Below are 14642 nucleotides of genomic sequence, written 5' to 3' on the forward strand. Positions count from 1 at the left end.
TGGGCCAGATAACATAATGTACCATCCTGGCTGGATCTAGAAAGAAGGCAATGGCATGGGATGAAAGGATAATGTCTTATGAACCAAAGATTCTACTTGTGCACACAGCATGTGTATCCCAGCCCAAACCTGTAGGTTGGGCAAATATGGGTATGATTCTTGAGACAAGACAAGATGACTGATTGTAGCACCATGTGGTCCTCTTTGAGGAGTGTGTTGAGTGTAGTCAACTTAGGGATATGAAAGAAAACATAACAAAGCATCAGATTGCAGGCCTAGCAGAACCTGTTGGGTAGCTATGGCATGGGGCAACAGTATAGGTTCCTGCAAGCTGAATGACTTTCTTGAAGTAGGCCAATATCCCATTACTTATTAATATGGAAAAACTTCTAATTGCAAATTTACACTCTGATTATAATAACTATATCAACATCAATATTAATTTAGTGTCACTCTAGTGTAAGTTGTGAATTATTCCAATAGCCAATCAAACCTTTTAAAGTTGTTAACATATTTGGTACTAAATGAATAAAAGATACAAACAAGTTATCTTTCTAGACTTTGGCATATACGCAAGGTTTATTTTTCTTTTAAAAGAAATCCAATACACCCAAGCAAATCTTCAAAATGTATAACACGAAGACTATTTAAAAGGATGCAACATCATGACTCTCCAGTTCTTGGGGATGAGCATATGTCACTATCAATAAGCACCATACATCTCAAGATCGTGAGAGAAAGGTCAACTGTTTGTAAATCAATGTGCAAGCAATATGATAATTTACAAAGAGCAATAAAGCGAGAGTCTTCATCAGATGATTGAATGTCTTCAAGACCAGACCAGAGGGTATAATCCACATCTTTTGTTGTTCCATAAATCTGTTGACCAAAATGATGATCAGTCAGTTATTATTTACGCAACTTGTATTTGCTTCTCCTCTCCTTCCTAGATGTTAAAAAACATTTAAGTAGAGGATAATAATATTAAACTGTTTGCAGACAAGTATCTGTTTTAGAATACCTGCCTGCAAGGGTGACAAAAATGTAATGGGAGGAACCATCCTCTCTTTGATTGGATCTAAGCAACAACTCCATGAGATGTAACCCATACCTGGCACTGTTAATGCTGTTAATGAGGCTTAGAACCTAAAACTAGATAGGTCACAGAACTAGGGGAAACATACTACTATTATTCATTAAAATGAATGTAGCATTAAACTATTGTGATACCTACAGATGTGTATAGTCCCTATCAGAGAAGTTTCTTAAGACTGTAGTTATTTAAAAAATATACACAACTATATAATGTGTATCGATTAAGAGACTCTGAACCTCTCAGTCTAAAATAGGGTGTTTATAAAAAATCTTTCTTTTCAAGGATCCAGCATCTACATGGAGAAGGAGGCATAAAATTGTAAGAGGCTAAACTGGTAACAGACATCAAGAAAACAGAATCTTCCAGATACAACAGGACTGATACACACATAAACTCACAGACTTTGACAGCATGCATAAAACTTCCACAGGTTCAAACTAGACAAAAATCCCAGGACTGCTATGTGAAAGTAAATACAAAGTTCTATCTCTAACTAAAAAGTTATTTGCAATTGATAACTGACTTAAAAGGGGAAAATATCAGTTTTGTCCAATGGAGTAAAAGCAAGATGCGTGCGAACATTTTCTTAAATTTAATCTACTTCAGATGAAAACTGTCTTTAATAACTCTGAAGAAAGAGGAACAGGATTTGATACTTGAGCACAGAGTTGGGTTTGACTTTGCAAGGCATGCTGATTGGCAAGATATTTTATGGTGTTAAGAGAGTCTAATGAAGTAGTCAGGAATATTTGACTCTACCTAGAGTTATAGGTACTGTTGAAGCTATTGTAAAAAACTTGAACTCTAATGTTTATCCATTAGTTCTGAGAATGTTTACAAGATTGGGCACCAAATTTTTTCTTGCAAATTGAGTTTTCAAAACTTAATATTTATTGCAGAAGTGTTATCATTCATGAGTGAGGAAAATAAAGATAAGTACACTACTCACCTTGTTTAGTATACCCTTGGAGTCTTCAAAAAGCTCTGCAGTTTTTGTCCTGATGTTTTTGGCTAATGATAGGACATCATCGTGTGTTCCTGGCATACTTCCAAGTATAATCAGGAGGTTGTGAAGAGTGTCATTCCAAGCTTGCATTCTACTGAGTATCAGTTTTGGAAAGTCTTCGAGCTAAGCAGTCAGATTTCATCAGTTATATTAATACATGAAAGAAAGAAGGATTAGTTGTTAGCTTTGGTTTTCTATCAGACTTCTGAATTAACTATCCATTTGTTATTTTATGGGAAGGTGGTATGGATTAGGAAAAAATAATATAGATTAATAAAGAAAAATGATTAACCTATAATTTGCCACCATAAAATAATTATGTATATACCTATTATTTCCAATAACCTATTTGATTGATCAAGTTGTGTTTTCGACATGAAAATCTGATCTCCTTGTAGACTCTTTCATGCTTCGTTATTTTGCTTGTTCAGGTGGACCCAAGAATTTGTTGGGGCTTAGGAGGTGCTCTGATTCAGGAAAAATAGATTCCCCCAGTGTAGTTGGATAAAAAATTAACTTAGATTCATAACACAGACAAACTAAGTTGTTCAAAATCGTAATTTATTTTTAGGTTGTTTTAAGATACTAGTAAAAGCATTCCATTAATGCAACCTGGCATTAATAAGTATGGTTTCTTCAACCCAGAGCACTCCCTCTTTTTGCCTCTAGCAGATCAGTACAATTTTGGAACATATAAGTAAAGAACAATGGGATGTCATTGTCCTTAATAGCAGCATAAATAGAAATAATGGAATTTTGATTTCCAGTGTGCTCCAAGATCTTACATGAAATTCATTCCTGCTTTAACAGAGTTTGTGTATTGATATCTTTAGTTATTACAGAGACAATGAAAAGAGTACAGTGAAGTTCAGTGGATATTGTGATGGAATTAAGAAAAATAAATGGGGGAAAGGACAAGATCTAAAAGTGTGGGCAATGCAGGTTCCTGGGACCACTGCTACATAACGAATAAGAGTGTGGACTTGGATTGCATGGAATTCAAGACCCATTCCGACAGAGAAGGCTGATTCCTCAAGTTCAGTAAAATTTTCAAAGCCTCTTTCTACTTAAATCAACAAGCTCTTGTGAGTGCTAATTGCAGCATTGTCAACAAAGTTTGTTGGGAAGTGCTTAGCCATGGAGTACCTATCTAGAAACCCTTTTTCCCTTCATTTTGCCTTCTTATTTTCACATGATGCCTCAGTCAGTTCATCTGAAGATAAGTTATAGAAAAGAATGATAAGATTGCAAACTAGAGTTGTAGTAATATGTAGACCTTGTCATAACAACTGGAGGCATGCTTCGTTCTGAGGAACACTAGACAATGTTTATAGCACTCTCTTGTTCAGGTGCTTACAGTGAAGACAAAAAAAGATCCTAGAAGTTGTGAGAAATAAACGGGACAGTAAGAAGCAGAAGTACAATCAGAAGAGTCTTGAAAATCAAGAAGACAGCAAGGTAGTAAATAATGTGAGATTTGCTAGTGGGGAACCATTCACTGGTAACATACAAGGACAAAAATGTAATTGAAGTTATTAAGTAAAGACATGTGGTGAGATATTATTAAACTAAAACCCTCTTAATGGATAATTTATGGGCCTGCTACAATATTACTTAGCTTTTGCTTATTTAACATGAAATATCCAGCAATACTTTTCTTTGTTCATTCTCAAATCATTTTCATGTAGGCATGATTTCCACATCACTTACAAAGCCCCACAGCATGAAAAAGTGAAGTCAGTGTATTCTATTAGCTATTTAGGTTAAAAAATACAATTATAGGCTTACAGAGATCTTTTGGACTTCATCCATGTTTTCTGGTGTTTTGATGGAATAATTGTGGCAGGAGATGAGATTCTTAACCAGGAATTCTTGATTTGAGAGAAACTCAAGCATCTGTATATTTAAAATTAATATTGTGTTAATTTGTGTCTCAAGTATAAGTCAATTAAGCCACAATGAGAATATTAATGCACTCAATAGATATGTGATTTTTAAAAATGAAATCATCTTAAAAACTAAGATTAAAAATTCAAGAATGTGAGTACTTTGATATATTTCTTACTAACTGTGTCTGTAATCTCATTTTATTTTACAACTAAATGTAAACCCTCCAACCCTTTCTCCTACTTATTCTTCTCTTATTTTTTTTATTTAACTTAAATCATTCTATCTTGAAGTAAAGCTTTATAAAGTAACAGAACTGGTAAATACAAAGTGTCTGAGAGATCATCTTTCTCTAGATTCTGGACCTAGTATATGGTAAATTACATCTATGTTCATTAGTTTCTTGGTCTCTGTATCCATATAATGTGTATCTTTTAACTGGGCATTTTAAATTGTTTGTTTCTTTCTATTGTAAGTGAATATATACACCACTATGATTCAATATTAAACATAAATACTGAATGAAATAATATTATGTTTGGCAAAAGCAGATAAAACAAACAGACTAATTTTAGGAGCTAGTAAGCAATGAAATAAAACAATAATAAAATACAATAATGTACATATTTATCAATATATAATCTTCAATATATTTTAAATATAACTATTAATTTAAATTTATTATTTATTACTTGCTTATTATTTAAATCTATAATCAACTAGCATGTAAAAGTTTTATGCATTACCAGGAATTTTAAAAATTTGAAAGAGAATAAGTATGAGGAATGAGAAACCTATGATTTAAATCACAATAATAACATATCTAATGCAAATGCAGAAAAAGCATTCTCTTGATGCCTATTGTTTTACTTAAGCCTTATTTTTTTCTTTTATGTTATCTGAGTTTGAGCAGATAACATGGAATTATCAGGAGGAGAAAGCCTGTTTTCCCCTGGCAAACAGTTTCTACTGAATGAACTCTAACCCTGGAGATCTTTTTACAGGATTCCTAATACTTGGGGTTCCTGAAAATCAGTGTTTTCCTTCCTTCTTGACATGGTTTCCATTCTGATTTGTCCTGTTTCCTCCACCCAGCTGACTACAAAGCAGTCCAACCTTCTTGGTTATCTGCAAGAAGCTAGATTCAGCAAGAATTCTTTTCTAGCCAATATAATTACACTTTGATTTTACAATAATAATTATTAATGAGAAAGTAAATAAATGTTTAAAAATTATGTAAAACAGTTAAAATTGTGTAACAGTAAAAGAAAATTTCTTTCTTTCTCTTTCTTGCTTTCTTTCTTTCTTTCTTTCTTTCTTTCTTCCTTTCTTCTCTTTTTCTTTCAAATCAGATTCCCTGCAGCTTTCGCATTCTCATTTTGCTTTTTACTGCTGGAAGAATTCTTGTATAATAGTGCAAGAATGTTATATCATGATACAGCTGTTGATACTTGACATGTGCTACTTGACACTTGGTCTTCAACACTTTCTCTTGTAATTCAGGTAATGTCATTAGAATGAAGGCTTCTGCGAGGGAGAACATAGAAATAAGTGAGGCACTTACTTGATTGGATGACCCTGATGGTGAACTTATCTGAATCCAGATGAGGACCATGTCAAAAATATATATATATATATATATAGTTAGTAAAGAGACAACATGATGACCTATTTATTAGAAAAAGCAACATTCTTTTGGAACCCATTTCTGTACTGAAGCATGTTTATGTCTCCTTCATGACCCTGACTGACCCTGGACAGACACCATACAGTCATCATGAAGAGAACCTGACTCTTATAAACCAGCCTTCCCAGAGAGTAAATTAGTGTTCCAGAAAACTTAATATAATACTCAGGATTTAGAGTTTATGAGAATCTAATATGTTGTTGCTTGCTTTTTCCCTCCTCAGATTATCACAGTTAACATCCATTCTATTCATTCCTTGTGACTCACTGTCGTACACGCCTTCCCTATTAGATGGCTCCAGTGTGCTAAGTAAAGATATCAAGGGCATCTGGCTTCAGAGAAGGAAGATCATTGAATCTGACTTCTTTCTTGGATACAACTGTTAAAGTATTATGTTTCAAGTGCAATGATATTTTAAAATAATTCACAAGTTTTTCTAAAGGAGAATAACCTTTAAAAATCATTATATTCTTTGCAAACCAGTAATTTTCTGGAGCTGTCCCATTATTAGGCTACTTTTCAGTTGTTGGTACTTTGTTTTACCCGTGGGGGTGTATTATTTGAAACACGGATTTGAAGCTTTCCTATACTAAGTTCAAACATAGTCATTAACATGAAGACTTGGAGGAAAGAAGAAGGAAGTAAGTGAGGTACTTACAAATTTATTAGAAACTTTTTCAGATGACACACTGACGGTCTGAGACAGGATGGAGAAAAAAACTAGTGAGTTAAAAGAAAACATAAATGCACAAAGAGATTTTTCTCTGGCTGCCAATTTCTATACAGAAGCCTTGTGTATTTTCTCCTTATTTTTAACTAACCAACACATTGTTCTCAGGAACAGAGAACTCACGACTTTTCTAAACTTGCATTCTAAGTGAATAAACTCATGTTTTATAACTTTTTAAACAAGAACTTCAGCGTTTAAAAGCTTGAGAAGCTAAGGTTTGGTTTGCTTGTTTTTTGCTTGTTTGTTTGTTCAGTTTTTTCTGGTTGTTTGCTTGCCCTTTTCTTTTGCTGCACCTTGTCAATTTAGATTATTTTTGTTCATTCTATGTTACTCACTGTAATATGTTTCTCCTCTACTGGATGTATGCTGTGTGCTCAGAAAAGATGTTAACAGAGATGTGCCTCTAATAAACAAGGTAAGGAAGTCAGACCTCTTTCCCAGCTCTGTTTATTAGAAGTTTATTGACACAAATTAAAACTTAAGAAAATTTAAAGATAAGTATGGGGAAATTCAAAGACTTATTAAATTCTTCAAAAATCTTTGGGATTTCAGGAAACTTACTCCAATCTCCTTATTTCACTTTTCAATAAATGTTGTTTTATCTTGTTATTAGAAAGTGTCCTATTTGCCATACACCTTTAGGTAAGGTGTAAAGGAAATTTGGCTCAGGGTAAGTATAAATGTGGTATACGACGACTTTTGACAAGGAAGTTGCTTTATGAGAAAGTAAGTAAAACTGACATAAGTGAAGTACTTACAAATATCCTGGGCAAATCCATGTTTAGGTCCCTGATATTTTTGTAGAGTAGCATTGCGTGATCCAAGAGTTCCTTGAGGTATAGTTCATCAGTCTCATTTCTGTTCAAAGGTACAGAGGCCACATTCTCCCATAAAAGGACGTTTGACACTAGCAGCACCAGAAATGCCCCTAATAAAAAAATGAATCATTCAGATCCATTCATCCAAAATTATCAAAAAGATATTACATCATCTTTTCCCAAAGCCTTCTCCTGTTGACTTGATACTGTATAGGAGTGAAAACATGTTTTTCACTGTGAAAATGTAATTCAGTTCTCATATTCACACAGATATATAGTATCAGAACTTAGTGAATTTCCAGAGTCTGGAATTGATATCAAAAATAACTATGAAATTTTTTATCATTAGAAAATCATATTAATTGTTGGTACAGTATTATAAATTTATAAAGAATCTATGTCATTTTCAACTATCCCTTCCTACAAGTTTTTCCTTTCATTTTTGAAATTAATATAGCTACACCTTTTGCTTCTTCCCTTTCTTCTTCATAATACCCCATATAATTCTCCTTGTTCTTTTTAAAATTCATGACTATTATATATTTATAATGTGCAACTCGTATAGTTACTTGTAGGTAAGATTTTCAGTACCATTCAGTATTAGATAACCAACGAGTATGCTTTTTCCCTTGGAGAAGACTATTTCACCTTAGTTGACTGTAGCTCTTTGTGTAGGATTTAGACCTCCTGGACTTTCCCTCATTTATGTTGGAATATCTATTGTTTTTACTTTATTCAGCTCCTGACTAGAGAATTATGCTGGTGAGACTTTGTGGGTATAGCCTCTGACTTTTCTAGGAGATGCAACCTCAGAGCAATCTACCTGTTCCTCTGCATAAAACCCACACGTAAGGACCAGAAGTCATCACATAAGATGGGGAGGAAAAATATGAGTATTCAAAACTAAGTAAGAAATGTGTACATTTTGACAGGTTAGCTTGGCAGCTTTCATTGATATCTTGATGATTACAAAAGTAAACATGACTGCTCTGGTGCAGTCCCCACTGGCCTGCAGGCTGTTAAGAGACCTTCCTCTAGACTGTAACCAAACATCCACCACTGGATGTAGGCCCACCAAAACCCACTCCACTGTCCAACCCCACACACCTGAAAATCCTCCCTGTTGCCAGACTTCCCCTGCAATACCAGTGGACTATACAGGAACAGGTTCAAGCCACACCTGTTCGAAAATCAGGCACTACAATCTACAAGAGTTGGAAGAACAAGCATAAGCACAAGCCACATGTGTTGGAAGAAAAGATGAGTAAAAGCTGGTATAAGAATGCATTCAATGACTATTTGAAATTGGTCAAAAGATACTTAAGGACATGTTCAACTTCCTTAGCTATCAGGGAAATGCAAATCAAAACAACTTTGGGATACCATCTAACACCTGTCAGAATGGCTAAAATCAAAAATATCAATGATAGCTTATGTTGGAGAGGATGTGGAGTAATGAGAACACTCATCCATGGCTGATGGGAATGCAAACTTGTGCAGCCACTTTGGAAATTAGTATGGTGGTTTCTCAGAAAATTAGGAGTTAACCTACCTCAGGATTAAACAATACTACTCTTGGGAATATACCCAAAAGATGCCCAATCATTCTATAAAAGCGTTTGTTCAACTATGTTCATAGCAGCATTATTTGTAATAGCCAGAATCTGGAAACAACCTAGATGCCCCTCAATGGAAGAATGGAAAAAGAAACACGGCACATCTATACATTAGAGTACTACTCAGTGGTTTAAAAAAAATGACATCTTGAATTTTGTGTGCAAATGGATGGAATTACAAAACACTATCTTGAGTGAGATAACCAAGACCCAAAAATATGAATATGGTATGCACCCACTCATTAGTGGGTATTAGCCATAAACAAAGGACATTGAGCCTATAGTTCATGATTCTAGAGAAGCTAAGTAATAAGGTGAATCCAAAGGAAAACATATATAGATTCACCTGGAAATTGGAAGCAGACAAGATTGCCTGAAAAAATTTGGGAGCATGGGTGTGGAGGGTAGAAGAAAATGGAGAATGAGAGTGTTGGGGAGAGCTTGAGGGAATGGAATAGTTGAGATGGAGGTAGGACAGATATGAGAGCCAGGAAAGAGATATCTTGATTGAGGGAGCCATTTTAAAGTTAGCAAGAAACTTGGCTCTAGAAAAATTCCCAGGAATCCACAAGGATGACCCCAGCTAAGACCCTAAACAATAGAGAGGGTGTTTGAACTGACCTTGCGCTGTAGTCAGACTGATGATTATCTTAAATATCATCATAGAACCTTTATCTAATGACAGATGAAAACAGAGACAGAGACCCACATTGAAGCACTGGACTGAGTCCCCATTGTCCAGTTGAAGGCTAAAGCAGGGAGAATATGAACAAGGAAGTCAAGACCATGAGAGGTTCACCCAATGAGACAATGTGCCTGAGCTAATGGTAGCTCACCAACTCCAACTGGACTGGGAATGATTGAGCATGGGACCAAACTAGTCCCTCTGAATGTGGTTGACATTTGGGGCAGACGGAAGGACAAGTGACAATGGCACTAAGTTTCCTCTCTACTGAATGTACTGACTTTTTGGGATCCTGTTCTCTTTGGATGTATACCTTGCTCAACCTGAATGTAGTGGGGAGGGCCTTGGAATTCTCAGCAAAGTTCCTTGCCCTCTCTTAAGATTGGAGGGGGTTGGGGGAAGGTGTGTGGAAGGAGTGGGAGGAGGGGAGGAAATGGAAAATTGGCTTGGTATTTTTTAAAGTAATAGAATAATAAGAATAATATAAAAATATTAGGCAAAGACAAAATATTGTACAAAAAATCTTTGCAATAAAGTTGTAAACTACCAAAAGGAAAATAAAGAATGCATTCAATGACTGAAAGAGTGATATGACAGCATCAGAACCTAGTAATCCTACAACAACAATACCTGAATATTCTAATGCAGTTGAAACACAAGAAAACAAACTTAAAAACTGTTTTTTGAAGATCAGAGAGATTCTCAAAGAAGAAATAAAATATTCCCTTAAAGAAGTCAATGAAAAGACAAAAATTGAAAGAAATCAAAAAATTCTGTAAGAAAGCAAAGAAAGTCAATAAAACGACTTTAAAACTGAAATAGAAACAATAAATAAAAACACAAACTGAGGGAATTCTGGAAATGGAAAAAACAAACAGGAATGACAGATGCATCATCAAAAGAATACAAGAGATGGAATAGAGGATCTCAGGTGTTGAAGATACGAGAGAGGAAATAGAGTCATCATTCAAAGAAAATGTTAAATCTAGTAAGTTCCTGATACCAAACATCCAAGAAATGTAGGATGCCAAGAAAAGAACAAACCTAAGAATAATAGGTATATAATAAGGTAAGGAATCCCAGCACAAAGGCAAAGAAAGATTTTTGAGAATAGAAACAAAATCAGGATCCCATCTTTTTGCTGCATAACAGAAACACACCCCAACTTCGAAGACAAGCATTGCCTCAGAGAATATGATTGTGGAAAAATTCAAATCAAATGGTCCTAAGAAGCAAGCCAGTATAGCTATCCTGATATCTAACAGAACACACTTCAAACTGAAATCATTAGAAAAGATAAAGAAGTATATTTCATATTTATCAAATGAAAAATCCATTAAGATGAAGTCCCATGCTGAACATTTATACCCCAAATACAAGGTCATCCACATTTGTATATGAAACATTGCTGAAGCTCAGATCACATATCAATCCTCACACATTAATAGTGGGAGACTTCAGCACCCCACTCTCACCAACAGACGGGTCTGGCAGAAGTGTTTAACAGAAAAACAAGGAAATTAACAGATGTTATGGCTCAAATGGACTTAATAGACATCTACAGAACATTTCACCTAAACACAAAAGAATAGTTCACCTCATGGAACATTCACTAAAATTGACCAAATACTCAGTCATACATAAAGAAAAATACATAAAGAAAAAACGGAATAACCCCTTGTATCTTATCAGACCTTCAAGGACTAAAGTTAGAGTTCAACCAAAACATAAACTACAGAAAACCTAAAAATTCATGGAAACTGAACACCTCTCAGCTGAATCCCACTAGGGCAAAGAAGAAAGAATGAATGAAAGGAAGGAAGGAAGGAAGGAAGAAAGAAAGAAAAAAAGAAAGAAAGAAAGAAAGAAAGAAAGGACTTTCTACAAATCAATGAAAATGAGTCTACAATATATCCAAACTTAATGGATATATTAAGTTAAATATAAATATAAACTATATAATATTTATATAAATATATATTTATATATATATATATATAAATATAAATAAAAGACATAATGAAAGCAGTGCTAAGAGAAAAGTTCACAGCACCAAGTGTCTACATAAAAAATTTGAAGAGTCTCAAATAAACTACTTAACAGCACAACTAAAAGCTCTACAGCAAAAAGAAGTAAACTCACCCAAGAAGAGTAGATGACAGGAAATAATCAAACTCAGGACTGAAATCAATAAAAATTACACAAAGATAATAATACAAAGAATCGATGAAATAAGGAGGAGGTTCTTTAAGAAAATCAGCAAAATAGACAAGTACTTATCCAAACTAACCAAAGTCAGAGAGAGAATGTCCAAATTAACAAAATGAGAAAGGAAAAGGTGATATAACAATAGACTCTGAGGAAATACAGAGAATATTATGTCATACTTCAAAAATCTGCACTTCACAAAATTGGAAAATCTGAAAGAAATGAACAACTTCTTGATAGGTTCCACATACCAAAACTAAATCAAGACCTGATAAACAATTTAAAGAGACCTATTGCCCCTAAGGAAAGAGAAACAGTCAATAAAAGTCTACCAACCATAAAATCCAAGAACTAGATGGTTTCAGTGCAGAATTTTATCAGAATTTCAAAGAAGAGCTAATACCAATACACCTCAAATTGTTCTGCACAATAAAAAGAAAGAAGGAATATTGTCAAAATCTTTCTTTGAGGCTATAGTTACTCTAATAACGAAACCAAACAATGATTCCACAGAGAAAGAGAATTTTAGCCCATCTCGCTCAGGAACAATGATGCAAAATACTCAACAAAATACTGAAAAACCAAACCCAAGAAAACAAAATACTGAAAAACCAAACCCAAGAAAACAACAAAAAATCATCCACCATGATCAAATAGGATTTATCCCTGATCTTGCAGGGATAGTTCAACATATGATAATCTGTCAATCCAACATATAAACAAAGTAATGGAAGAAGAATCTCACATGAAGAGTTCATTATATGCTGAAAAAATGCCTTTGACAAAATAAAACATTCCTTTATGTTATAGTTCTGGAGAGAACAAGAATACAAGGAACATCTCTAAATATAATAATGGTATAATACAATAATATATATAGTACTAATACTTGAGGTTATATCTGGAGAAATAAGACAACTAAAGGAGATCAAGAAAATACAAATTGGAAAGGAAAAAGTCAAACTTTACTATTTGCAGATGATAAGTTACACTAAAAATTCTGCAATAGATCTCCTACAAGTGGTCAACACCTTTAGTAATGTGACTGGATACAAAATTACCTTAAAAATTTCAGTAGCCTAATATATGCAACTGATAAAAAGGTCAAAAAGAAATCAAAGAAACAACACCCTCTATAACAGCCACAAATAATAGAGGAATAACTCTTACCAACTAAGTGAAAGACCTATATGACAAGAATTTTAAGTCTTTGAAAAAAGATATTGAAAAAGATTTTAGAAAATGGAGAGATATCCTGTGTTCAAGGATTAGTAGGACTAACGTAGTAAAAATGACAATCTTAGCAAAAGCAGTCTACAGATTCAGTGCTATCTCTCTCAAAATCCCAACACAATTCTTCACAGACCATGGAAGAACAATATTCAACTTCATATGAAAAAACAAAACAAAACAAAAAACCAAGATAGCTAAAATAATATTGTACAATTAAGTAACTTCTGACTTCAAAGTCTACTATAGAGCTCTAGGAATAAAAAATAGCTTGATATTGGTATACAAATATGTTGCAGGGAGCAGAGCCCCTTGTTCAGCTTCCTGGCTAGCTTACACATGAAATAACCACACAGAAATGGTACTAATTAAATTACTGCTTGGCTCATTAGCTCTAGCCTCTTATTGGCTAACTCTCACATCTTAATTTAACCCATTTCTAATAATTTGTATATCACTACAAGGAAGTGGCTTACTGGGAAAGATTCAGCATGTCTGACCCTGGCAGCTCCATGGTGGTTTTCTGACTCTGCTTTCTTCCTCACAGAATTCAGTTCTGTCTCCCCACCTATCTATGTTCTGCCCTATCACCAAGCCCAAAGCAGTTTCTTTATTAACCAATGAAAGCAACACAAATACAGAAGAAACTCCTACACCACAAATAAACACATGTATCAATGGAATTGAATGAATACCCTGACATAAACCCATATACCCATGAACACCTAAAAATTTTTTTTACAAAGAAGGCAAAAATATACAATGGAAAAAAGAAGGCATCTTTAACAGATGGTGTTGGCTTTATCTGATTTTATTTGTCCTTATTAGGCAAGAACAAATATGCATCTGTAAAAATGACACCAAGAAAATAAATTGTCCAGAAGATTTTGGATGTCAATGGAATGTCCTCGGTTACTTAAAAGTCCACTAGAAGAGTTACTTACAGGAGCACGGCTGAGAGAAAGATAGAGGCATCTCGGAGGAGTCCTTAGCACAGCTTGACTGCTTCACTGCAGTCCTTCCTCCAGTAAGTAGTCCACCCCAATAAATAGGCCAGTGAACCATCCTCAAGGCCACATCCCGTAGGAGGAAGAAAAAGTAAGATCAGGAATGACGGTAAGGACCATATGACTCTTCAGCCTCATGGCAATGATGACGCATGTCATCAGTATGACCTTTTTACTTGATTTTGAGGCTATGTTTAGGGACCGAAATGAAGCTACAAATCACTATATACATCTCGTCTCCATCAAGTAGTTTGTGAATTCCTTCCCCTAGCAAAATTTCTGTGTCCCAGACTTTAACTTTTTTTTAGGATACTTGAGTGTTTCTGTCACTGTGTCTTGCTTAAGGTCACATATGTACGTCACTGTTTCTGAGCATTAAAAACAACAAGGCCATGGGTACAGTCTTCCTTCAGAAGAGTTTAAAATTTGCAGGTTTTTTTATTGGTCAAATCCAGGGAACATAGTAAAGTGTTTGTTTCTGCATATTAGGTCAGTAATGTATGAGGCAAATCCAGGTGTGTAGAGAATTTGCATGTGTTTTGTGTGTGTGTGTGTGTGTGTGTGTGTGTGTGTGTGTGTGTGTGTGTGTGCTGCAGTTGTTGTTTCAGTATTTTTTTGCTTTTGTAGAAAAAGTACTTTCATTTAACTAAACATCATATAGGGTCCTCACAT

At 34.5% G+C, this 14642-nt stretch overlaps 1 protein-coding gene across 1 annotated transcript; it reads right to left on the bottom strand.

The window, feature by feature from the left end:
- Positions 1-546: 546 nt before the first annotated feature.
- LOC125396298 (prolactin-7A1-like) lies at positions 547-13938 on the bottom strand. The gene is made up of 8 exons (XM_087896700.1): positions 13908-13938; positions 9076-9078; positions 7165-7334; positions 6335-6373; positions 5554-5583; positions 3891-3998; positions 2046-2225; positions 547-879 (listed from the first exon to the last, which is right to left on the bottom strand). The coding sequence occupies exons 1-8, from the start codon at positions 13936-13938 to the stop codon at positions 664-666; spliced, it is 777 nt and encodes a 258-aa protein (XP_087752826.1). The 3' UTR covers positions 547-663.
- Between the last annotated feature and the right edge of the window lie 704 nt (positions 13939-14642).

The sequence above is a fragment of the Myodes glareolus genome, chromosome 14 (assembly GCF_982192425.1).
Source record: "Myodes glareolus chromosome 14, mMyoGla1.1, whole genome shotgun sequence".
Lineage (NCBI taxonomy): Eukaryota > Metazoa > Chordata > Mammalia > Rodentia > Cricetidae > Myodes > Myodes glareolus.

Coding starts and splice junctions, on each gene's coding strand:
- LOC125396298 (XM_087896700.1), bottom strand. CDS start 13,938: ATGCCTCTATCTTTCTCTCAGCCGTGCTCCT. Junction 5,584..6,334: donor AAAAAGTTTCTAATAAATTT/GTAAGTACCTCA, acceptor ATCTGGATTCAG/ATAAGTTCACCATCAGGGTC. Junction 3,999..5,553: donor CATCAGGGTCATCCAATCAA/GTAAGTGCCTCA, acceptor TTAAATATACAG/ATGCTTGAGTTTCTCTCAAA.